Source organism: Zootoca vivipara, chromosome 3 (genome assembly GCF_965207765.1).
Source record: "Zootoca vivipara chromosome 3, rZooViv2.hap1.1, whole genome shotgun sequence".
Taxonomy (NCBI): domain Eukaryota; kingdom Metazoa; phylum Chordata; class Lepidosauria; order Squamata; family Lacertidae; genus Zootoca; species Zootoca vivipara.
In genome coordinates, this window is record NC_142586.1 from 59,165,168 (window position 1) to 59,192,582 (window position 27,415).

Here is a 27,415-nt window from a genome sequence, read left to right on the forward strand (position 1 = left end):
ACTCCCCAGTGACAGCCTGTTAACAAATATCATTTGTAATGGCCTGTTTCAGCTTCATGCCACTGGAAAGCCTGTTGGATTCCCTGAGTCATGCTGATAGTATCTTTTCAATCACTTTCCTTGAATTTTCTCCATGAGAGAATGGTGAAAGAATAAGATAAAGGATGTGCTTAAATATGGTAATGTATTATACTTTCAACTTGGATTTCTAAGGTGTTCCTTCTCTTCTCTAATCTTTGGATTTTTTTATTTTAAGCATTCAAGCAGCTTGTCTATGACACTGAACAAGGGATGAAAATCACACAGCAGCTGTGTTGTTGAAACAAAACAAATGCATGCACATTTAAACCAACACATTCTAAATATTCTTTGTAGAAAAAGGAACAGTAGACAGGAGCTAGAAATACACTGCATACAAGACTAAACAAAACCGTGCCATTTCTCCTGACAGAAGTAAGAGGTAGCAGGTGCTAACACTAGCAGCTTATCCCATTCTACCAGTAGGGTCCAACATCTTACTGAGGTTTTCCTCAAAGATCATTTCAGACCGCAGATGCTCTTTTCATGTATAACGTGTTTCTGCAATACTGCTCTGCTTACTTGAGACTCCTAGCCATTCTCTCCAAGCATGTACTTTTGTGAGCAACTATTATCATGTGAGGTGAGAGAATACAGAGCACAGACGTTTCCACTTAGGAAATTTTTCCATACTATAATTATGCACACGCAGATTACTGTGAACAGGCAGGGGTTACAGCAAAACAAACTTGGAGACACCATGAACTGGGAGGTTATCTCCTGTACCCGACAGTTCACAGCTAGTCCTAGATGGAGTGGCACTCCATCCTAAAGACCAGTCCTGCTCTCTTGAACGCTGCATGAGGGCCAGAACACATTTTCTCAGCTTTGTCTCTAGTACATTAACGGCAGTCTTTTCTGAAGAAACCTCCATGTGGCTCTATGTGGGGCTGCCTTTGAAGATGACTTTGAAACTTCATCTGGTTCAAAATGCACCTGTCAGAGTCCTGACAGTGGCATGTTATTTGGACCATGTAACACCATTATTATACCAGTTGCACCAATTGCCAGTGCCCTCTTGATCCCAATTCAAAATGCTAATTTTACAAACTAAGCAATTTTTGAAGGGCCACCTGTATCCATATTATCTGGTTCACAAGTTAATTTTAGCAACAAAGGCCAACTTAGGGCAGTGAGTTTGCCAGGAATGACACAGGAGGCCTTTTCTATGGTGGCCCCATGGCTCTAGAACTCATTAACAAAAGGTTACCACACTCTACTCCTTTCAAAAGGCCTTGAAGACACACCTGTCTCAAGCAACCCATGTATAATACCAGGAAGGTTAAGAATACTTTTAACTGTTGTGCTACGAAATTATGTCATATCTCTAGCTGGACAAAGTTTTTTTAAAAAATACTGGTGTCTGTTGCCAGTTTAGTAACTTTGCATTGTGCTTGCATAGGTTGCAATGTGGATCTTGTATTGAATTTATGTTATGTTAGTCACCTTGAATTAATTGTTCCCAGGCAGCTTATAAATATTATAATATCAATATAAAGCCCACACAGAAGCCATAACCAGTGCTGGTCAATGAGATGCAAAAGTCAAACCGAGATGCAAGAGTCAAACATCAGCTACACATTTGCAAAACAAAAAACAAAAAAAGCGGATCTTACTGCTACCTTGAGTTCCCACTGAGTATGCTTTTTTCTTGGGTAACACCCTCTTACTTCTCAGAGTAGCTCACTCCCTGTCAATGCTGAATCTACAAAAATCTACCTTTTTTAAAATACTGGTTTAGAAGTGCACTAATCTTCTGTGTCTTGGATTCCGGTCCAGTGTTTGAAACTCCCATTGTTCTAGGTACATTTTGTGACAGAGAATTTCATTAGTGCGAGCAGTTTCTGAGCTCTGGGCGCAGTATTGCGCCTAAGATTTCAGATTAAAACGGCTGTGTGGAAGGAAAGGAGGAACTTTTTCTGCCTTCCCATTTCCAGCTACTCTCTGAAGACTGGAGAAGAGACCCTATTAAGAATATTTTGGGGGGGGGCAGGGGCAAGACTAGACCATATGAAAAATGAGCATAATGTTTTAGCTGCAGTTCATTCATTTTCAGCTTTGTATTCTTGTTATAGAAAAAAGTGTGCCTACACATTCCGTTATTGCGCCCATAACCTCAGTTTAAGGGGCCATTTAGATCCTAGCTTTCAAATCTCAGTTTCTAACACTGTGCAGGTCACAACTATTGAATCTAGTTACCAGTAACTTTTTTTCTTACATAGTTTCACAGCCAGCAGAATGCTTTTGGACTAAATGCACAACTATATTTCAACAGATTCCATTTCTCAGCATGGGACCAGCAACTATTATGTATAAAATATATTCTTTAAGATTTTCTTTGCATAGGACACCTCACAATTCTTCAGAAGAGCATTTGAAAGACAGACATTTTCCAAAGCAAAGTGTGTATGAACTGTGAATGGCTTCAAATAGTTAAAAACCATAAAGAATAAAAGGATATAGCTACCAGTGCTAGCAAACAGTCTTGATTTTATTTTCTCCCTTGGAAACAAGACAGCCTAGCTTAACCATGCTGTCTCTTGCCTATCTTTTATTTTATTATTCTGAACTGATATAAATTTCACATCTCAGCAACAATATAAATCCAGGGTTAAAACTGTTACTCATATTAAATGGTTCCATTTTGCTTAACAGGCCATTAATTGAACATTTGATTAATACATAAAACAAGTAATCTTCTCAGCAGAAATTAACCACCAGCGAGGGATGACCCATATTTCTCATCAGCATATTGATCCAATGAATCATAGGAAAAACAAAGCCTGAACAATAACATGTTATTCTCTGTATAAGATTAGGGGAACAAGTAGGAAGGTCTGCTGATTTATCTTTTAATTTGTTTATTTAACATGCTAACCAGATGTCTTCTGGGATTTAATTCAAACACTTAAAGCATTGCTTCCTAAGCTATGTCTGGAACCAGGACAGTATAGAAACACATCTCCAACCTTAGTCTGCAAAACCAATGCACCAATAAGCTGGGATAACTAATGAATCATCACAGATACTGGGGCCCTGCAGCAACAAAATCAATGGTATATATGAATGCACCGATGATAGAGAATCAAAAGATCCTGCAAATGTTACATATATAGGTCTGAAACCGATCTCTTGGGTACATTTTTATTAAATGGGAAATTGCAACAAGGTTAAAATTAAAACCTTATGCAAGCAGGAGCAAGCATAAAAGTTAGCTATTATCTTGTATTTTACATTGTTTCTGTGGTTATTGATTAGCCATCTTGCCTCAAAGGGAAGCTGTCATTGGCAACCTCTGCCCCTCTATGTGGGGCAACCTCTATTGGCAACCTCTGCCCCGTGCTATGGTCCATGGGGTCACGAAGAGTCGGACACGACTAAACGACTAAACAACAACAAGCCCCTCTATGTGGCCCGATTTAACATGCCTCCATATCACCCAAAAATGTTTGATTTAAAAGAAAAAACCCAAATCAAATTGAATGCAAGCATACTTTTAACATATTTTTTGTTCCTGAGTAAGTGGGATGCAAGCTGAATTAGTTAACTCTAGATTAAAGTCCAGGGACTGTGCAGCCCAACACTAATGACTTGCTTTGGTGTAGCTAGATATAGGTAAAGGGTAAAGGGACCCCTGACCATTAGGTCCAGTCATGACAGACTCTGGGGTTGCGGCGCTCATCTCGCTTTATTGGTTGAGGGAGCCGGTGTACAGCTTCCAGGTCATGTGGTCAGCATGACAAAGTCACTTCTGGCAAGCCAGAGCAGCACACAGAAACGCCATTTACCTTCCCGCCGGAGCGGTATTTATCTACTTGCACTTTGACGTGCTTTCGAACTCCTAGGTTGGCAGGAGCTGGGACCGAACAACGGGAGCTCACCCCGTCGCAGGGATTCTAACCGCCAACCTTCTGATTGGCAAGCCCTAGGCTCTGCGGTTTAACCCACAGAGCCACCCGCGCTAGATATAACTGGAGCAAAATTCTATGGAGAATGAACTGTGAGTTCATAATTCTTTTCATCATTAGTTTCTTTCCATATCCTTGCTGCTCTGTGGCCTCAGTGATATGTTCTCAATGGTACTTCCAACCAATTTACATCTCCTGAAGCTGTGGGACTCTTCAGGCTGTGTTGAAACTCTTATCCCCCAATCTGACAGCACATTTTTCTAAATCATGTCAGTACAAAGAGATTTATATTACAGATAATATAGATCTATGCCAAAACAATCTGCCAGGGAGTGGCTCTACTTCAATTCTTGAAGCAGATTGAACATATCTCTTGCTATTAAACATTTCCTTTATAGCCTGTGCCTCTACACCTTCCTACAGTGTTTTCTGAGAACAAATGAGAACAAAAATGTTCTTAGTTACTTCTTAGTTACTGATTTGCAAACTTAGAAAAATAATAGCTAATTGTGAGTGGTAAAAAGAAAACTTTCTGTAGAGTAAATAAAGTTTGAACAAAATGGAGGCTACAATCCATTGTATACTTACCCAGAGTCAGCCCCATTGAATACAGTGGGATTTGCTTCCAGGTAAACATGCATAGGATTGCATTGTAAAATTCCCTGGATTACAGTTGTAAACGCCTGGCTTTTTCCTGCTGAATTCTGAATTTTGAATCACAGTAGCTTTCATAAGAGCTCAACAATCTTTTGTTTCCTTTTACCTCACACAATATTTTCACATATCAAGTTGCCAAGTATGTACTCTGTACCTTTAAAATACAGGAACTGGTTCTTTTATATATGTATCAAATGCGTTATTACAATTAAAAACAAATACAGGACCTGGTTCCTAAGCTACCGTAATGCAATTGTTACTGATGGAAAGTTAAATATAGTTACATATATATTGTTACACTGCTGCTTTATTATGGTGTGGCTATCTTCTTTGCCAATTTTATGAGTTATTGGATTAACCTAGCTTGAGTTATTTTTACTAATATATTTCACTCCTGAGAAGAAAGGACAGAAGAAGCAGTATGTACTCTGACAAATATATATTTACTGACTTAATATATTTGTTCAGCACTTTAGACCCTAACTCTAAAATCAAAATATTCCAATGTCAAATGTTTCAACTGCTTTGTTTGATACCACATGTTCCATATGCCCTGAAACTTGTAATCAGCAGGATGGGTTCAATCTCATTTCTAGTATGGCTCTTCAGCCTCCTCTTCAGCTACAGTTGGAACTTGTGATATTATTGTGTCTGGCTGAAACCAACTAGAGCTGCACGTTGCATAAATAAGTTTTATGGAGACCACTTTCTTTATAGCAGGAAGAGTATAATAATCTGAAACACTGGTGTGATATTTTCTTCCCTCTTTGACTTGTTTAGTTCCTTGATAAAAGTACAAGAGGTCGCAGGGATGCAAAAGCAGGCAGACACCAGCAGACACATAGTTTTACTGCTAAGGAAAAAATCTGTAATGATATGGTGTGTTATTGTTGTTAACTTCCTACCTCTTAGTACCGACTTCAGGTTCAGCTTGGCTTGGCGGTGCAGATCCTCTACACAGGGTGGCCTTGAGGTGGGTAGAAACACATTCTCTTGTTGATGCCAGGGTGCAGTGTAATGGACTGTCCATCTGCTCTCTTCATCTAGATTGGAGACAGCTGTAATTAAGAGAGAGTCAAGTTAGAAAGGAATGCTGCTATTAACCTGAAGTCATGCTCTACAACAGGAGTGGGGGCAAATTTTGCTCTGTCGGATCAGATATCAGTCCTCTCCCCATGGTCTATGTTTAGCAGATAGGTAGGATAACACACCTGTCAATCATCTGATGTCATAATGATGAGAGGTGATTGACAGAGGGGCTCTACTACGCAACCTGTCAACGGTTGTCTGTTGTTGTTGGGGGGGATAAGTGATTTCAAAGCACCACACAAGGCTTGCAAAGAACACTGCTCATCAACAAGCTTTGATTCCTCGTTCAGCTATGGGCAGAAATTTAGTGCTTTATTTTTCTGCAGAAAATTTTACATTACGTAAGTTCATTAGTAACAATGAATGGGTGTCAACTGCAGATTCATTGTTAGGCAGTTTCCAAGTTTTTAGCTTTGCTTCCCACATACAAGAAAAATAAACATGAAAATTAAGATCACTCTCTGAAGCATCAGGAAAAAAATATGGTGCAACTTACTCTAATTTGCACATGAACGTTTTCCAGAAACATTTCCATTTCTAATTTTCTCTGAAAGCTTGTATCACTGGATAAAAGACATTGGACCATACTGAAAGCTCAGCAAAATACAAAGATCTCAGCATGACACATAGTAGGACTTCCAATGCTGAATGCATGGGAGGGAGGATCATATGGGAGACAGTGGTCCTTCAGATATCCTGGTCCCAATCCATTTAGGGATGTGTAGATGAGAACCAGAACTCTGAAATGTACTCAGAAACAAACTAAAAACCAGTGCAGATGGAAGAAAAGTGGAATGAAATGATCTGTAAAGTAATAAATCAGTATTGTCATTGCTTTTTGCACCCAACTGAAGTTTCTGAATAATTTTCAAAGCCCATTTAGACTTTGTTAACAGTAGTCCAATTTGGATGGCAACAGCATAGCAATGACACCTCAGTTCAGGGCAGCCCAACTTTTCATGCCAAGTAGGCCACAATAATACTTCAACAGGGAACCCATGGACCATACACTGCCTTGTATCATGGGGGGATGGGGGAGGCCAAAATTTGATGCCCAGTTCCACTCATCGCACTGCCTTCCCAAAGCAAGTTAAAAGGTGCCAAGCTCCGGGAAGGAGGTGCGTGGCTCTCTTGCCCACCAGTGGAGAAGCAGCAGTGGCAGCTTCTGGCGCAATCTTGCCCAAACCTCACAATATCTTGCTGTGCATTGCCACATGACCCAAGGAAGGGATGCTTTGGTGGAAGCAGGGCAGGGTTTCACCTCAGGTAGCGAAATGAGAAACATCACCCCAGATAATTACTATAAGTTTTGTTTCTAATGGGTTCTTACTTGTGGCCTGCTTATACAAAAAAGGTGTATAGTGGGTAACTGTATGATAAAGGTATGAAGAAAGACTTAGAAGAGAAACGAAAAGGATGCTGCTAATACTGTAATTTAAGGAGAGGAGTACAGTGTGGTACTCAAAATGTCCCAGTTAATTAATTTAAATAGGTCTCCCACTTAGTTGGAATACCACCCGCAATTTCTAAATCTAAATGCAGTTAAGTAACCTGGGTTGCATTCCTAATGTGGCATGATTATATTTATATAGCAAACTGCAAAAACAGAACAGTGGTATTTTTGCTTCCTTCAGATGACATTTTGGTTTCTTGTGGAACTTCTCCCTTTCTACCCTCATATTGTCCCATACCACCTTACAGAAATACCGTACCTGGAAATACTTGTGCCAAATTAAAGCACACATATGCTTACATCACCATGATCAATTTTTAGTAGAATTTTTCCTTTTTCTGTGGTGCCCATAAAGAAAAGTGATAAGTGTGTCTAGGAGGGGAGATCTGTATTATCCCCCCAGGCAGTATTTGGCCTTCAGCCCACATGATGTTCTCTTTGCTCTTAGCTCTCCCAAGCAAAAACCTTACATCTGTGCTTCCACGCCCCTACCTCAAGCACTTGTTAAATTTATGTGAACTTACCCAAGACCATAGTTACTACCACACTGCCCTGCCTGATTTTTCATTGCCTCTTAGTTGCTCATTACTGAGACCATATCTCTTTATTGCCCTGAATTAAGAGATTTTTCAACTTCTTTATTTGCCTTGTTAAAACAGCACTACCTCTGCAAAATCCAAACTGCTAAAAAAAACACAGCAATGCCCTCAACATTTAGATATCAGGTAAGGGGGACTTAACCACATGTAGGATGAGAGGCACTTGTGAGACTGAGTCAATGTCTCCTGCTATTGCACACAATGGTAACAGAACATGCTCCTGTATGCTAAAGGAGTATACAGGTAAATACAAAATCATTTTATAATGCAAAAAACCAACAACATTGCATTTTGCCACAGTGAGCCAGTTATGCATGTACCAGTTATTATCTATTATTTATGCCTGCTATATACATGCTATATCTAAGTACAAGTCCCTCCTTTATAACTGAGGTTCCAGCACTTTCAGAAGAGCATGAACATGACATTGTTGCCCTTGGAGCTCATCAAGCACATCCTCAGCAGGATGCGCTTGAGGAACTCTTATGGGCACCTACATTCATTACACTGAAAATGATCAGGAACATTTCATGCGGCAAGGTAGATAATGCTGACATGATACAGGACTGTCTTTGCTGTCCTTGCTAATCAGAGGTCAAAGTCTAAAGATAATGAACAGAAAATTCAGCCTTCCAGAAAAAATTAAAGCTGTATTATTAAACTACTGCCAGGGATAAAACAACTTACAGGGAAGATGACAGATGCTACATGCAAAATTATCTTGAGCCCCCCCCCCTCCCAATAAGTACTGTACCTAGGACTCTAGGCTCTTAACCCCAAATTTTGTTTTGGGCAAGAGGAAGAGTATTGTTAACAGAAAATATGCATGCACACTGGTAGCAACTTAAAAAAAAACAGTGTACTGTTCAAAACTGTTGCAATAATCATTCTGGGGGTTTGTAGAAAAAATGTTTTGTTACAAGTTTGCACCAGTGCAATAAAGCAAAGGATCCAAAAAGAGATTTCTGCCTGCAGCTGGCTCTGAATGTCCAAAATAGTTGGTGGAGCCGAGGGCTCAACAAGATTTTAGCTGGATAAACATTACAGCACACAAATCTACTACCGTGTTTCCCCTTTTTTAAGACACCGTCTTATAACTTTTTTCCCTCAAAAAAACACACAGTGGCTTATTTTCAGGGGGTGTCTTTTTTTTTTAAAAAAAGTGCTGGTACAACTGGGACCCACTGGCTCAGGATGCTCGGTGCTCTCTTCTGCACATTGCTGGGCGCGTTGTTGGCGCTGCCAGTTCCGAGCGCCTGCAGGGTGGGGTGGGGGTGGCAGTGCTTTAAACCCCCAACCCTGTAGAAAGCAATGGAAGTTATGGACCGTAACAATCCTTAAGAGGCGCAGGTCTTAAAAAACCCCTGGTATCACCCTTGAAGCACAGCCTTCCAAAGTCAGGGGGGAAGAGGTCTGTTTAGACAAAGGAAAGGATCGGGGTGATTCTGTGCCCTGGGACCCACAGAACTACTTTAAAAATCCCAACCTGGGGTGGGGGGTCAAATAGTGAAGCCCCATAGCCCTGTAGCAACAGAAGGCACATTCTGAAGCACCCGAGCTGTTCGGTTCCATAAAAAATCCAGGAATTGTAAAATTAACAACAATAATGGGGGGGGGCACTCTATCCAAAGAGTTAAGAAGGAATGGGAAAGTGTTGAGTTATATATGGAAAAATATGGAAAGGAAAGTTAGTTAAAGATAAAAAATAAATAATTATCGCAAGGGGAAAAATAACATCATAAAGGGTAATAATATTAAATATAAAATAGACAACACAACAGAAAAAGCAAGTATATGACTAAATGAGATCGCACAGGAGTGAGGGAAGTGGGGAGAGAGGGAGGGGGGTAAGGAATGGAAGGAGACAATGGTTGGAGGAGGGTATAGGGGGATGAATTAAAGGAAAATTAAGACTGAGAAGCGCATGGTTTTTGTTTTTTAAAGATGCAAAGGCTTGCAATCAGCCAAAGTATAGAGCCCAACTTCCAAGAGACTGCGATCTACTTGCGGATTTATAAACTGGAGGTGATCTACCCCCGTTTTATTGGTGTTCAGGTCAGAGTTGTTTTTAGAGAGAGGAAATATCCCATTTTTGAGGTTAAAGTAAAAGTTCCTGACCTTTTTTTTATAATGAGGAAATGCTGCTAAAACTCTGTTCTTCATTCCACGAAGGGGAGAGGGGGCGGGGCCGGGTGCTCAAAGACAAAAGAAATGGAAAAGGAGATAGCGATCAACTGCAGCCTCCTGCAGCCGTCGGGAGAGGCAGGGGCTGCAGCCGAGTGCTGCTTCACAAACAAACGGGGGAAAGTGCTTAGAACCCAGAGAATCCAGCTGAAAAACACGAAGCAGCAACAGCAATTGCACACACACCATCCCAAGCCAGCACAGTAACCAAGTCCCAAAAGCAAGAAAGGACTCAGCAAACACTGCTGCGGCCGGCGTTGCTGCTGCTGACTCGGGGAGCTCAGTGATCTCTTCCGCACAGCGCCTATCACTATGGCTTATTTTCGGGGTACGGTTTATATTTCTCAAATGCTTAGAAATGCTGCTATGGCTTATTTTATGACTACGCCTTAAAAAGGGGGAAACACGGTACCTGCATCAAGTTACCTAAACAAAAGCTTTAAGCTCTGCAATGATTTTATTGCATGAAAGGGCCCCCTACTTTTCTCAGGAAGACCAAAGAAAATGAGCAGACTTGGGATTCCAAAGTTTACAAAAACAAAAAGGGCAGGTGCTCAGCAGTTTCTTTTGTATGCAGTTTCTTTTAAAGAAACTGCTTCTACACCCTCCAAAGTATGGCAAAGTAAAAATGCTATGCAATTCAATAAATTAAAGCACATTACTTAAAATTTGTGCAACATGATTTAGCTTTTCTGCAAAAGATCTAAACAGATTTTAAAAGCCACATTTACTTACTCTTTTTCTTGAAAAATTTGATTAACGATTTGAGCTTTGTATTGATAAACACCACCATTTCACAAAAGCCTGCTGTGTTCCTGCAGTTTGGATCCCATAGAAAGCAAGGGTACAATGCAAGAAACTAATTTCCAGACCCCAACAGTCCTTGCAACCCTTACTAACTTTTTGCCTCCTGCTTCCACCCCTCCCCCCTTTTGTTTCTTCTTTAAGAGCAAGCTCAGAGTTGCAGGGAACGTCCTACCGATTAGAAACCATTAACAGTCCTTGAACCTGAAAGCTTCCTTCTGAAACATAAAGCGGGTGTCTGCAACAGCCAGTTACAACATAGAGGGGGGGGGGAGCCAATCTTTGTTCATGTTTGCATGGAAGCAAGATGGAGATTTCTGCTTCAGCATTCATTCATTCATGCATGCATGTCTCCCTCTCTGTCCCCTCCCCCAGCAAATAGTCAACAGTTTCCCCCTCCCTTTTCCACCACGTCAGGTTGTACTCCACAAAAAAAGATGAGTAATTTTAAGTGATTTCCCTTGCCATTACTCTCAAAGGATTTTCAAAATCCTCCACAGGACAAAATATGAAGTGGGTGCTTTCATGGCCATGCTTTGTATACAGAATTTAACTTGCCTGGGACAGTGAGACTTTAAACTATTGCTTTCCAAACCTGCCCCCCTCTTTCGCAACATTTATGCTCAGCAAGCTCTTTAACGACTGCATTTTAATTGTTCCCAACATGCAGGGAAGAGGGTTTCCTTCACATCACCTTGCTTTCAAGTCATACATCTCCCCCCCCCCAAAAAAAACACCATCAACTACAAATTTGGTGGCAAAGAAGAAGGGTTACACACACCATCTTCCTTCCTTTGTTCCTTTCTTTCTTTCTTTCTTTCTTTCTTTCACTAGCATGCTTTATTACAGCTAATTTAAAGGAAGCTACAAAAAATACTTTAATTACTAAGCCTATATGGCTTAACACGTTACCTAGACATTAAAGTAAAAAAAAAAAATCTCACGGGATAGGCAAAGAGCCTTTGTAATGAAAATATCTATCTACTTCCATTAGAAATGATTTACAATATTTGGAGAGAAAAATGCTAACTACAGCATCAATGTGCTCAGCAGGGCATCCCTGCAACAGAATGCTGAGGCTCAAGAAGTCAGTCCCCCCTTTCAAAGGAAGGCTAAGCAATGTCTTGGCTTGACATTGAAAGGAATTCTCACTTCCCCAAAGAAACCCCAACAGCAGGGGCCTGCCTGCCCAGTCTTTTTCAAAGGAGGCCACATAGCTTCAGATCTATGGAGTAGCACATGCAGAAGGAGGTGCTCTTGGGAAACATTCCCAGCCTCAGTGGATTTTTCAAAAATCATTGGTACACAGGACAAAAAAAAAATAAGTGCATAAACTTTTTCTATAAGAGGACATCTAGGAGAAATAAAAATAGTTCTGTTTGACAATGTTGTGTGTTCTGAAGGGTCTGAAAATTGAACACAGTTTTGGCATTTAATGTCACAAACTACTTTTAGCATAAATTAATGGGAAGTTGGCTTCAGGAAGCGCACTCCTCAAAATCCACTGACTACCAAAGAGCATAAAAATGCTAAGGCAGTTATATACCTACTAACTGAGAAGACTCAATGGGGACTTCTGTCTGAGTAGACATGTATAGGATTGCGACATAAAATTTCAAACCCAAGATCATTTGCACACATTTATTTGATTGCCTAAAAAGGATGCCATCTGGTTTAGCATCATTGCAGAAGTCAAACAATACAAAAACACATAGATTCATTGGCCCCTGTCACTAGTCTATGCAGCACAAAAAATGGAAACTTCATGCAGGTCTGAATGTTTTTACCTTAAATAAATGTAACATTCAATTAACTCAAAGACATACAAAACTCAAAACATACAAAACAAACAGGATTATAATATTGTTAAACAGTAAATAATGGTAGGTAGCCGTGTTGGTCTGAGTCAAAACAAAATAAAAAAATTCCTTCAGTAGCACCTTAAAAACCAACTAAGTTTTTATTTTGGTATGAGCTTTTGTGTGCTCATAAATAAAAACTTAGTTGGTCTTTAAGGTGCTACTGAAGGAATTTTAGTAAATAATGGGTTTTAGTCTCAAACTTTGACAATCCACCACCTTATCAGTCAAAATAATGATAAAAAACATACATACATATATATATACATATATACATACATATATATATAAAAACAGCTGTATTTGTCTTTCCTCATTTATACAGAAGATTACCATCTAATATTTGGCATGCAACTCCCTCTATACTGAAGGAATACTTCATGAATAGTTTTCTGTACGCTGGTTTCAGAAGCACTATCATGAAGCAAGAAGACTAATATTTGCATTAAATGAGGTTGATTCGCCTATGCGCCTTGTTTGCTAAATCACAGGTAGAAGATTAAGAAGCTAAAATCAGAAGTGGTACACTTAAGCCACATTGTTCTAACAATGTACTCTGAAGGAATGGACTTAGACCAGAGTTCAGATCCTTGACTTCTTAGCTGTAGGAACACACTTGTTGAGTTGGGGGGCAATTCATCTCCGTGTGCAATTTTCATTATCAACAGGCATAATAGCAACCTTTCTTACAAATGAATGAAAATGAATGCAGAAAGGCCACAAAGTGGGTTTTTAAAAAAAAAATTGCTAGAGATAAAAGTATGTGACCCAGCACTAGATCGGATTATGTGCATAGCTGAGCAAATGGTCAGGAGGAAGAAGATCCTCTTGTCCTCAACTCTCTATCCTGCTATCAAGAAAACAGCAACCCAGTAACATAGATAATTCCAAGATGGTGCTGTGGGGGAGAAACCCTTGAAAGGGGCCAAAGGGTTTGGGGAATGTGAACGAAACACACTGAATCTTTGAAGGTATAATCACAAGAGGGAGGAGGAGGAGGAGGAGGAGGAGGAGGAGGAGGAGGAGGAGGAGGAGGAGGAGGAGTTTGGATTTGATATCCCGCTTTATCACTACCCAAAGGAGTCTCAAAGTGGCTAACATTCTCCTTTCCCTTCCTCCCCCACAACACACACTCTGTGAGGTGAGTAGGGCTGAGAGACGTCAAAGAAGTGTGACTAGCCCAAGGTCACCCAGCAGCTGCATGTGGAGGAGCGGAGACTCGAACCCGGTTCACCAGATTACGAGTCTACCGCTCTTAACCACTACACCACAATGGCTCTCCTATACTCTTCTATCAGTAAAATTAACCATTTGAGATGAGATGTTAGAGCAGACTGTTTCTATTCAGCTGTACAGATATTGTCATTACCAAAACTTATTTCAGCTGTTAATTAAAAATGCAATACTGCTAGTTTTAAGGATTTGTACACGTTACATAGAACTGCTTGACCTTTCAGGAGAGACATAAGTGGTCAGTTTTATGTGGTGTGCCTGCAGGATGCATTCCACCCATCCCCCCCAGCCCATTGTATAGCCCTCTTTGCATATATGTTTCCAGTTGACCTGGTCCATGACAATGAGAATCACATAAAAGGATTTTAGCCATGAAAAAACTGGAAACATCCTTCCGCCCTCTTCAAATAAAGCTACAAAGACTCCTTAGGAATCATTTTTGCACTATGTAAAGAATTTGAAAACTTTTATACTATCTATTGCTGCTGTTCAAAACATGATTCTGAATAGCCTATAGTTTTAAAAAGTAACATGAATGACATTTTAGAATGCAATTTTGCAGGAAGAGTTCAAGGGTGAAGACTGAATGTTCCTGAGTAATCTATTCATCACTAATCAACCAGTCTGGCCCCAGTGATTCTGAAATTAAATTCTATTAATGTAATTGCTGGATTCAACCTTATCCTGTTCTAAACTTCATGGAAGGCTGTTCCAAGGTTTAGTCAATGCTTTATCAAAATATATACATACCCGGTACTATAATACATACTATGAAGTCAAGAAAATTGCATAACTGGCCAATCCCAAAACATCAGTGGTGGAAATCTCAGAAAATTTCCGCTCCCAAATCCATAGGGGGCGGGGGTTAATAAGGAGGTGTGTTCAAATATTAGAAGTCTAAAAGAAAAAGTCCTCCCCACGCCAAAAAAAGAAGACACTGATAACAGACATCTGTGCTTTTTCAGTGTGTCTGGCAAATGGAAAAAACAGATCTACAAATTAAGGCTGAGAGCCAGTGTAGTGAAGTGTAGGAAGGTCACACGAGTGAAATCAGCACTCAACCATGAGGTCTGCTAGGTGACCTTGGGCCAGTCACTATTTGGCAGACTAACTGACCTCACATGTTTCTGACGAAGATACAATCAGAACTATTTGCAGCACCGTGACCTCCTAAATAAAAAAAATCACATGTATCTGAGAGTATCTGAGAGTCAGATTCACTGAACTTACTGGAGCTTTCGATTTTGCTATACATTTTAAATATTTTATGCTGCGTGTACATAAAAATGATTAGGTCTTTGAAAGGCCCTTTACAAAGCAAAAACATTTGCCAGGTTGAGCAAGAAGCCATATGAGGGACTAAAAACAGGCACATTTCACTTGGCATAGGTGCATTTATGTCCATAGATTCCCTAAGCACATGGAATGATAAAGCAAAAGAAAACTATTTAAGGGTATGATCCTAGGAAACACTGAACCCCTTCTCACATGCGGGAGGTTGCCAACTTTTAGTACTTTCAAGAGCTCTCTTTCAAGGTCTTTAGAAATTACACTTCCTGCCATTAGTTCTGTGGCAAGAACCTTAAAAAGGGGGTACAAAAAAGTCATCGAGCCCTGCACACTTATGCTTAGATTCAATTAACTCAATCAACCTGCTTTACTGGAATATTGCCATCAAATGGTTCTTCTACAAGGAGGAATGATAAATAATTTATAAATTATGAGGCATTCTTCTCTCCTTTCAAACCAGCCAGGCTCAGCCATCCCCTGGCATTTTCCTCGAGAACAAAAGTGACTTCCCACCACAAAGACAAGTCCCGAGAGGCAATGAATTCAGCTGCCCTCCCATCTTGAACTCAGCTCACTCACAATGGTCTCTTTCAACTCTGCAATCGCAGCCTTCCTGAATCTTGATACTTCTCTGGTTACTAAGAAGTGATAATTAAACTAAGGATCCAGAAAGGAATAGGGAGGGAAAGTCCTATTTTACTCTTAACAGCTATAAAAGAGAGAGAAAGACCTGTGCACCACTTAATCCAAAGCAAGAATTATGCATAAAGTGGGGCTTTACAAATATTATTAAGTAGGTAACGGCTTAAAAAAAAAAACATCATGGCAGCTCCCTCATTATCCATGCACACAGGAGACTAGAAGACTCCAGGAAGGAGGTTGGGAACTGAGGAGCAGAAAGGATATGGTGAAGAAACAATGAAGCAGTAAAAAATAAATAAAAAGGGAAAACAGCTTATTATGACAATCTTGTTTAGACCACAACATAATAAATATTGATTAAATATTTCCCCTATTTTCTAATTCATTATATCTCTGTCATTAAGAGCTACCCCCACAAGCGCCACCAAAACAAGGAACAGGATTTTGTGAAGTTCAGTTGCTAATAAGGATCTCTGTTTTGCGTTTGACCAACCCAAGCTCTTGGAAATGGAACAAACAAACTTGTTGGAGTGGCATACGAAGGATGAACAAGTGAAATCAGTAATTATTGATTGGGCTAAAGATCTGGGGCACAATATTATGTTGGAGGACTGGGAGAGGTTGTGGAAAAAGAGAATTAAGTTTACTGCATGTATTGCATTAAGAGAAAATATGGTGAAAATGATGTATAGATGGTATTTAACACCTGTAAAACTTGCAAAAATGTATCATACATCTGATAATAAATGATGGAAATGTAAAAAAAGAAGAAGAAGGAACCTTTTATCACATGTGGTGGACATGTCCCAAAGTAAAAGACTTCTGGGAAAAGATTTATAATGAGTTGAAAAGGGTGTTGAAAAACACTTTTATTAAAAAACCAGAAGCCTTTTTACTTGGAATAGTAGGGGAGGAGGTCCCACCAAAAGATATTACTTTCTTTCTGTATGCCACAACTGCTGTGAGGCTACTACTCGCCAAGAATTGGAAGACTCAAGATATACCAACTATAGATGATTGGCAGATGAAGATGATACATTTTATAGAACTTGCCAAATTGACTGGGAGACTTCATGACTAGGAAGAAGAGACGGTGGAAGAAGATTGGAAGAAATTTAAATTATATTTGAAAAAATATTGTGATATTTAAGATCCCTTAGGGAAGTAAATATAGACTTTCGGTATAAATGTAGGATGTAGGTTAAATATAGAAAGTTTTAGTGCAAAAATTGCTTATTTGTAAATTGTATGAAATTGCCAAAGATGAATAGAAATGAAATTCAGATGGAGGGGACTGAGGGAAGTCACCTAACGATGTTAAGGAAAGTTATGATTAATAAGAAGTATTTTTGTGTTGTTGTTTGTTTTATTTGTATGTATAAAATGAATTTTTAAAAATTGGGGGGGGAGGAAATGGAACAAACAAACAGACCCTTGTCCCATCCACCACTGAGCCATGCAGAAAAAACAAATGTATTTTGGCTCAAATGTGGAAATAATTTAAATGTCATAAACTTTAAATCTGCCCTACATTCAGAAAATGTTAGCTTACCAAACATACAGGAGTATCTTGTATAAATTCCAAGCCTTCATAGTAACTTTGTAAGTTTCAGGACCAGTTAACATCACCAACGAATCAAATCTCCCTATCTAATTTGGAATCAGATTAATCTGAAGAATATCTGCTGGATGTTCAAATTAATCCAGTTTTAAATTGTGCCAAGTCTGAATCAGCACAGAGCTCTCTCTGTTGTGAACCTGTGCCACCTGCCAAGAGCCTTTGCTTGCCATGACCGTCCTCTCTGAGATTCCTTCATCTTTTCACATACTTATCAGAGTGGCAGGGTTTGTATTCATAGTAGTCTTCAGGTTGTAACTGCTACTTCAAGCATAGCCGACAGTATCCAAGGTCAGCCTACTGTTTGGGCAGGGCTTTGGAACTTTATTTTTTATCACCACCTAGTTTATTAAAGTTTTTAATTAAGTTATTATTGTAGTTTTGTGCAACAAAGTTGTCATAGTTCCACAGTCAGCTGAAATCCTGATTAAAAACAGGTCAAGAAAGGAGGTTATCTGATAATGCCTAGTTACAGGTAGGTAGCCGTGTTGGTCTGGGTCGAAGTAAAATAAAAAAATTCCTTCAGTAGCACCTTAAAGACCAACTAAGTTTTTATTTTGGTATGAGCTTTCGTGTGCATGCACGATTTCGTGATAATGCCTAGAATTGTGCAGCAACCATATTCCCAATTTGTTTTCCTAAGAAGAAACATAGGTTGAGATTGTCCACTGGGAAAGATGAAGAGTTCAATCACTGCCTTGTTAACTGCAGGATGGATGTTTTCCTACTCATGATACCATTACTTGTGTCCTCCTAAATTTGGACACACTTTCTCCATTGGCTTCATTACACATGTTTGTGCTTACTCCCAATAGCAATGTCAGGATTCATAGAGCAAAACAACTGAAACTGGTCAAAGTAGCTGATCCAAAAGTCAATAGTATCTTTAGGCTGGATTGTGGTCACCTAACAAGTCAGATTTAGTAAGGGTTTTCTGTAGTGCTAAAAGTTCTTTAGCCTAGGGCAGAGTAGGGAAAAACTGCAGCCCTCCAGTATAGCCAAACATCCTCCACCCATTTTAGGCCTTTTATTAGAACTTTTAGATTCCCCCCCCCCATTTTATGCTGACTTTGCTGCTCTTTCAGTTTCAGTAGCCACTTTTTATTTTAGAATATGTAGGCTGTTCTACAAGCCTTCAATCTAAAGATCGGGTTATCAAATTATGGTAATTAAATTTTCAAAATGTGGAAGGTTACACAAATGAATGTGGATTTATATCTCATTGGATTCTGATCATGATAGAAGGGGATATAAATAATAAATTACTATTTTATAGTGGCCAGATTTAGTATGAATAACTGTTACAGGGTATTTGCATTTCAACTGAATGAAACAATTCCGTTTCCATGGCGTAACCATGCATTCAATTAATATTCATGACTGTAAGTTTGCCATGATCTTGAGTACTGTATTAACTTAAAAAAGAAAACCCAACATATTTACAAAGTGAAACTATTGGAAATTCTGAGCTTTTATGCAAATGCTTCACGCAAAAATCTTGCCAAGCAAAAATCTTGCCAAGTAATGATGAGTGCCTTTTTACAAATAATCTGAAGGACAAGTTAGCTAAAATACAGCAAGTGATAGCACATTGTGCATGCAAAATAGTTTCAGAGTGGTTCCGCTTTCATGTCAATAGGACAAAAAACTGCACAAATCAGCAATTATTAGAAAAGAATTTAGGTTTATATGTACTTTTCTCAAACAAAAATAGATTTTAATTAAATGCTATTCAGAGTAGCCAATTAATTAATATGTCTAGTTTGAACAGAAAACATCTGAGTCAGCAGCACATGGAAAAGCCAGCTATGTTACTAAGAAATCTACTGTAAGGTCAAAGGGAGAAATGACCTTAGAAGAAGAAAATTTGATTGCAGTATAAAGAAGTCAATAAAACAATCAATACAAATGGATTACTAACTCCCTTAGGTAAAATTAACCAGTAACAGCCCAGAATTGTGGGCTTCCTGTAACTGATGTGTGAAAAGCTGGTGCTCCTTTACCTTATTCACAGCATCAGTGTGAATAGCATTCTAAAGCACATGCCTTAAGTTTTCCAATTATAAAATGAACTCACTGGGTGAGCCCTATTGCAAGTCACTGTCTCCCTAACACTATCCAGGCATTCTCCTGCTCATATAATCAGAATCACAGGTGGAAAAAGCAGAGATTGCTAGATAGCTCCACCACTATCCATCACATATATCAGGCATAGGCAAACTCGGCCCTCCAGATGTTTTGGGACTACAACTCCCACCATCCCTAGCTAATAGGACCAGTGTTCAGGGATGATGGGAATTGTAGTCTCAAAACATGTGGAGGGCCAAGATTGCCTATGCCTGACATATATGCTGCCTTCCCATGTACTGAAGGGTATCAGGGAGCCTGCTGCATCTGTGGAGGTTTCCCAAACAGATTAAAACCCTGCTGAAAGACCATCTCCATCAGAGGCTTCCTTCAACTCTCATTCAACCAGGCTATAATAGAAGGAAAGGCAGGAGTTCAAGGCCTCTCCATTGGACCAGCAACTTCTAGCTCCTCTTCACCTTGAAGTCGTTTTGTTCCAGCAGGTCATCATTACAAGAGCTTAGCAACTAAAAACTTACACCCAAATTGGTTCTTCTGTAATTCCTAACACAGCTTTTATGCTCATATATCCTCATTTTATCTCATTGCCATTACCACAAACATGGTACTGCAGGGGCACAGAGCCATATGTTCAATTCCTTTAGTAGTATAGTAAGCCTGCAACATAGGTGAGGGCTACGTTCCAGGGATTGTGCCTAAAGTCAAAATCATGTATAATCAAAAGAACATTGGGATAAATGGCGGATGGGATTGCTAAAGACTTTCCCCCTAGATACCCATCCCCTTTCTGCCCCTTTTTATTTTTATTTTATTTTTAAAGATTGCCAAGCACGTAAAGCTGAATGAGCACAAGTTAAATGCATGTAAGTTACAGGCTCACTGCATTACAACTGTAAAAATCTTGGGAGACTCTACTTTCCTTATCTGTCCAATCAACAAATTATTTGAATTGTACAGTACACAATTTTTACAGACACTACAGTGATTACATGGGGAAACATTCCACTTAGAAACACTAAAAGTAGCTCTAAGCCTGGGGCACTTCAGCTGATGGGTTCCTGAAATCAATAACATTTTGAGCAAGTATAGCACTGAGTTCCAGACACATCCCAATTAATTTTAAGTAGAGATTTGTGTGTTTGGTAATCCCACCCAATCAATAAGCCCCCCCCCCATTTTTTAAAACCATTGGGATTGCAATTTCTGAATACAAAGACCACTGCCCTGTCACTTCTATAATTTTAGGCACCTCACAATTTTATCCTCAGTGATACTGCTTAACATGGGAGAAAAATATTTTGTATTAGAACACACTCCACCCTTGACTGATCTCTTGATGCTTCCAGATAAAGGCCTTTTTCCAGATAGGGCTGCTTTTTTATTGGTTGTAAAACTTTAATGAACCTTCCACCCTATCATAAAACTTTCCATTTTAATTTGGACTTGGATGGCTCCATTTCCTGTTCACACTGGCAGGCAGATCATGATAGGGTATATCCAGAAAAAGAAGATGCTGTTGGACCCCTCTCTTTTCACGTCACTTCTACTCTTTTCCCTTTTCTCTCACCAGACTATTCCTTTTTCCTGAGCATAATTTTTTCTGACTTAATTTTTAATTTCATTATCTTCAGCTTTGGTCCCCTGGAAGTTCAGCTGGTAGAAGCATCATACTTCTGCTGTTGTGGAAAAAATAAATTCACTTCCCCCCCCCTTTAATTCTATACTGATGCTGCTTGCCATTACTAGCAGTAGAGTTAAGCAATGTAATGCCTTTTTCTGAGCATGGAAAGATGGTGCTGACTGAAGGAGGTGCCCAGTTTTCCACAGGGTAGCATCACACATGACAAGAAGCAGACACTCAGTTGTTAGGAAGGAGAGGAGAGGCAGTTCAGCAGCTGCCTATGTGCAGCCCTCGTTTTTCTTAGTAATGAACCAAATAAAAGATGCTGGTTGGTTACAACTGGTGGCAACCATTTACGCTCAGCATTTGTGATGTTGAACATATTAAGATTGCCAGTTTTAGGATTACATAAGCAAACCCGCTTTGAGATTGTGGACATTCTTCAGCTACTTCTATACAGACAAAGAACAATGATTAGGCATGAGATCACCCATCTTTTCATTGAATGTGAAGACCTGGGATCCTGTGTTGTGCACTGATTGACTAACAGCTAAAGAAGTATTTTAATCGTGATTGCAACATGTACCTCCTTACCCTCAAATGCTAGGGCACTGCTAAATTCAAAAAATTGTGAGGATCGCCTTAATACTGCTTCACCCAAGCAAATCAGAAACCCAAATATTTCACTGGCAGCATTTCAATGCTATAAATTTGTCTGTTGTGAATAACTAAAATCTGTTTTATTAGCAACAAAAAATTGAAATAAAATGGTCTAGAAATATTGCCATTGATCAGGGAAGAACAGAAAACTATATGGATGCCTTGATTCACCCACGGCGCTTTGCAAAGACATTGTGCTGAAACAAAATGATTTTAAGAACTGTCAAAAGAAGCTAACATATGAATTAGGTATAATTAGGTATTATTTAGTAAAAAAATCAAAACAGATGGTTGGGGGTGGGAGAAAAACATAATTAGATGCGTCCCAAAGCAGTAGAGCCTTGGAATACCTGCAAGAAGGCAAAATGCTGCCATCTGCAGGAAACAGAAACAGTACTCTCCAATTTATCTTTCTGTCTCTACTGACAAAGATAAACAATATTATGTTCCCTTCACTAGAAGAATCTGTAACTCTGATGTGAGTTATAGCACTGAAATGAGACTCATACCTTCATACCAGCCTAATTTTAGTTACAGCTACTTTTGGTGGCGAGAAAAGAATACCATACTTTAGGAGCTGAAGCCAACTATCTCCTAATAACCATATTCTTTCTCAGAATTCATTAAATGAAAACATAGTGTAATATTTCAGTAGTCATTTCATTTAAAGAACGCGTATTCAGAGGAATCATAGAGTTGGAAGAGACCACAAGGGCCATCCAGTCCAACCCCCTGCCAAACAAGGATGAACACATCAAAATAAATTATTTCTATTTTTAATGGAAGAGACCTGTTGCTCTGCTTTGTCTGAATTGTAAGCTGCCTAGGTTAGGTGGCAAACTTTTATAAGATTGAATTCCATTGTATGTTTACGTTCTTAACTGAATTGACCAAAATTATCAACTTTAGTTTACTAGCCAAAATGAAACCAGAAAAGAGAGTCACCATTCCTACTTCTTTTCTCAACAACACTATATGTTTTGTAAAAGCCATCCACTGACACCTTAAACACCAATTTTATTACAGCATAAGATTTGGGGGACTAGAGACCAATTCTTTAGATGCACAGGCTTGCTCATGAAAGCGTATGCCATTGCAGCATAATGGTTAATGTTTTGGACAATGACTTGGGAGACAAGGGTTCAAATCCCCATTCGGCCATGATGCTTGCTGGGTGACCTTGGGCTAGTCACTCACTCTCAGCCTTCCCTACCTCACAGGGTTGCTGTGGGAAATGGGAAAAGCGAGAACCATGTGTGCCACTTTGAGCCCTCTGGTCAACCATGGTTTGTAATATCATCTGGACCGACAAACTGTGGTTAACGTGAACTAGTGTCAGTTTAAAACCAACCATCTTCAAACTATGGTTTCTGAAGCTGTACAGTCTTGAACTAACCAGGAAGGATTCGACTAATAAATCCTACCAGTGTAGCTCAACACAGGGACTTGAACTTGTGCAACCCCCTGCCCCCGCCTCCCAGCCCCAAAAATGACTCCGGGGGACAGGAATCCAGGGAAACTCCTGGAATAGTGTGAGGGGCGAGGAAAGGAGAACCATTGCATCTGGCAAGCCAAAATGCTTGCTCTGGCAGAACAATCACATTATTGTGACATTGAATTGCTCTCAATATAATTAACATTAACCACAGTCCTGGTCTATCTGGCAAACTTATGTTTAATTAAAAGCAGAACAGCTTCTGAACTGCCTCTTCCCAGATATACAAGGAGATAGCGAGGAGGGGAAGCCTCCAAGCCTGCGAAGGGGATAGGTTCATTCATGTCTTCCTAAATCAGGAGCAGCCAACAAGGTGCCCTCCAGATGTTGCTGCACTACAGATGTTGCTGCACTACAATCACCATGATCCCTGACCATTGATCATGCTGGCTGGGGCTGAGTTCAACACCTGGAGCACATTGGCTACCCCTGTGCTGAACCAAAGGTTTCTGTGATGTCCACAGTCTGTGCTGCTCTAGAATTGTTTTAAAATTAAAATCAAGAGAAACTCATGAACGTAGAACAAAAAAAATATATCTGCAGTCATATCTGACTTACAAATTTAGCCATATAAGTAATATAAATAAGGAAGGTTTCTTTGGAGTATGGCAAGAATAGCGAGATAATATAGGTTCCCCAGTAACAGAACTCCAGCTATCAAACACACATGTCGCTTCAGTTGTCTAGCTTTATTCTTCAATCGCTTTCAATGTTAGTAACAAAGAGCACAGGAAACACAGATGGGTCATATTAGGATGACACACACAATTTCCATGGTCCCTGTACTCTGTTCTCTGAAGATACAATTGCTCTTGCGTTTCCCCAGCTCTCATAATGAATTTGCCTCAGTACATTCACAGAGGTCTCCCATATGGTTAAGATGCATGCAAGAATTAATATTCAATTAATAAGATGGTTTGATCATCTGCTTTTGTTCAAGGAAGCAGCTGGTCCACATATCAGATGCTAATTAGACAAATTAAGATTAACCACTTTTGTTCTGTGATGAACTGATAGCTTACTGTAGCCAATCCTTTTAAGTCTTCTAAAAGGGTGTCAATAAAGAAAGCAAATATGAGATAGCAGAAGACTTATTTCCTGGGGGGTGGGAACTATTTAATATACAGAAGGAACCTGGTCGAGCAGGAAATGTACAGTATAAACTACAGAACAATATTTGAATTTGAGTGTGGAAAAAGAAAATTGCTTTATTCCTTCAAGAAACATTTAAGTTCTGAGGCTATTTGCTGACTGCATAATACTTAAGTTTTTGCTGCTTTTTCCTTTCTGTTGTGAGAAATGTTTTGGGAGGGGTGACTTCAAAAGTGCCTGGCTAATTATTCTTTTTTTAGAGCAAAGAAGTGATTACTACACAACACAAAAAACAGTAGGTAGTGTTAAGATTACCATTTTGCTACTACTGGTAAATCACTTCTCTAAGTGGCACTACTATCAGGGAAAGTGGTTTCTGCGATAGTTGTCAAAACTGCTTTGTTTTTGTCAAACGGGTTGGTAAAGAAAGAAAGTTGGGCGCTCTTACCTATTCTACCTGAAACATTCACAGTTCCAGAAATTCTGTTGCTGGTCGTGTGCAGTCAGTTAGTGAAAAGCTTCTCCATACTTTTTTTTTTGAAGTCACAAAGAAACATCAATCAGCTTCTATCAGGTTTACTTTGGCTTCCCTTCTATGTCATGTCCAAAGGCAACGTCATATATGCATTAAGGTCTATCATGCATAAACAGAGAGGTGTTCCTGGTAACAGTTCCAAAATTGTGGAATTATACGCTCTTGGAGATTCACTCAAATTCAGACTTGAAGAGTTTTGTTTTTGTTAATAGCATTGCCTTTTGGTGCTCATTTTATGCTTCATTCATCATAAATGGCAGATTTCTGTATCAGGGACAGGATCAAAGCACCTTCTCCCTCATCAGCACTTCCTGACCAACACATAGTAATAATCACTGTCAGAGCTGATAGCACTAACCAAATCCTCATGCGCAGCAATTGCAGAGTAAACGGAAGAGTGCACACATTTGCTGCCAAGTTGAGTTGACAGCTTCAATGAATTGGGGCCATCATGTATTTATATCTGACCAGTGAGATCCAGGATGAGGAGGACTGGAATTCAGTTCCTTGAAGTAGAATTCCAAACAGACATTACAACCTGCACTGGTTCCATGGTGATTAAACTAAACAGATTACAATGCTCTGGCTTAGATGATCTGGAACAAGCTGCTATAAACCTTTGGCTGGCTGCCCTTTCTTCTCTTCTCGTGTGAACGACGAAAGACTGAAAGTGTTGGCTTTCAGTTCCGTATTCTGTGCAAACTCAGGAAACCATGGTTTACTCTAGTTAGTTAACAAAGTAGGATATACATACACTCTTTCAGTGGTTTCTGTTGCCATTGATTCTAGTCAGTTGTTCTTCTTTTATGAAAAAATTATTTTATAATAATTCTTTTATAATAAAAGTAGCAAAATGTCCATCATAATTAACAACTAGGATATTGGATTGCCTGGAGGAGACAATGCTTCACTTCCCTGCCATTAGAGGGTTCCTAATGGTAAACTGTGTTCCAAAGAATGGAACAACGTGGACTAAGAGAGTAAGTATACCTCCCTGTCTGAGCCACTGCATTAGGAAAAAGGGGAATGGCTGTCCTTTCACCTCTTCCCACAGGAAGACACTCACAACTAACAAGAAGAGTTTCTACCTCACCCTTGCCATTTCAGCAAGAGAGCACCCTCTAGAACAGCCTTTACCAACCTTGGGTCCCCAGATGCTGTCCCTGACCTTTTGCTATGCTGGCTGGAAATTAGAAGAGTTGTAGTCCAACAAAATATGGGGGACACAGGCTTGGTAATGGTTCTAGAGCAGGCATAGGCAACCTTGGCTCTCCAGATGTTGTGGAAGTACAACTACCATGATCCCTGACCACTGGCCCTGTTTAGCTAGGGATCATGGGAGTTATAGTTCCAAAACATCTGGAGAGCCAAGGTTGCCTATGCCTGTTCTAGAGCATAGGAGGGAGGATGCATCATATTGAAAGCATACAAAACCAAGCAAGCAATGTAAAGCTGGAAAGTCTAACTTTTCATTGCATCCTAGTGCAATGGTTTAACCTTTCACTGCATAGCCTTTTAAATAAAATAAATATGATTTAGTTACAAAAGTGCCAGGTACCACTTCTGCCCAGAATATTCCCAAACTGCATACAGTGGTACCTCGGGTTACAGACGCTTCAGGTTACAGACTCTGCTAACCCAGAAATAGTATCTCGTGTTAAGAACTTTGCTTCAGGATGAGAACAGAAATTGCGGCGTGGCGGCAGCAGGAGGCCCCATTAGCTAAAGTGGTACCTCAGGTTACGAACAGTTTCAGGTTAAGAATGAAACTCCAGAACAAATTAAGTTCTTAACCCAAGGTACCACTGTTTGAGCATCCTTGCATTTATTCTACTATCTCAACATACTTCATTTGAAGGGATTAATAAAAAATTGTTTCTGATCAAATGAGATGACAAAGATGGCTAACAGACACAAAAAAGGAAGGACACTGCAGGGCAACACTAAATAAGAAATAAAGAGGTTTCTAATACTGCATTTAAAACTGTACTAATAAAAGTAAAATGTTTTCTCAGTTAAAAAAGGTTTCCCCTCCTCTATTAATTCACTTCCTTACAAAACTATTGAAGCAGTTAATCTAGTTTAGCTGCCACAACTGACTGATCAAGCTCTGGAATCTCCTAATTTGACAATAAATGGCATACATTCTATTAGGAAGACCTTGCCTAAAAGAGCTGCGTAAATCTATACTGAACAAATACCGGCGACAAACATATGCCTCTCTATGAAATGCAATACTGTTTGACTATGTACTACGGCTGGCCATCTGCCAGGAGTCAATCTAGGTTGCTAGGTTTGTGTGTCACGGTGGACGTGCAAGTAATGATGAAAACGATATTAGCAGGGCACTTTGCCGGCCTACCGCTTCCATTCTGTTCCACCCTCATTGCTGGACTATGGCAGTACACTGCCTACCTATAAGGAATGAATACTCAACCCAAACAGGAGGAGAAGAATGCAACATAGCCATGCTATGTGTGACCAATAGCTTCATGTATTTAGGCAATCAT

General features: G+C 39.6%; 1 protein-coding gene across 7 annotated transcripts in view; it reads right to left on the minus strand.

Moving 5' to 3' along the window:
- Positions 1-27,415, minus strand: part of NHSL1 (NHS like 1) — a 136,200-nt gene that overhangs the window by 35,848 nt on the left and 72,937 nt on the right. For 5 of the 7 annotated variants that reach the window (XM_035108870.3, XM_088666211.1, XM_035108873.3 and 2 more), the window contains one exon: positions 5,549-5,701. In XM_035108870.3, coding sequence (XP_034964761.3) covers positions 5,549-5,701 — 153 coding nt within the window. Of the gene's footprint in view, positions 1-5,548; positions 5,702-10,703; positions 11,122-27,415 lie in introns of those variants that run through there. The other 2 variants (XM_035108874.3, XM_088666213.1) reach the window with 2 other exon arrangements.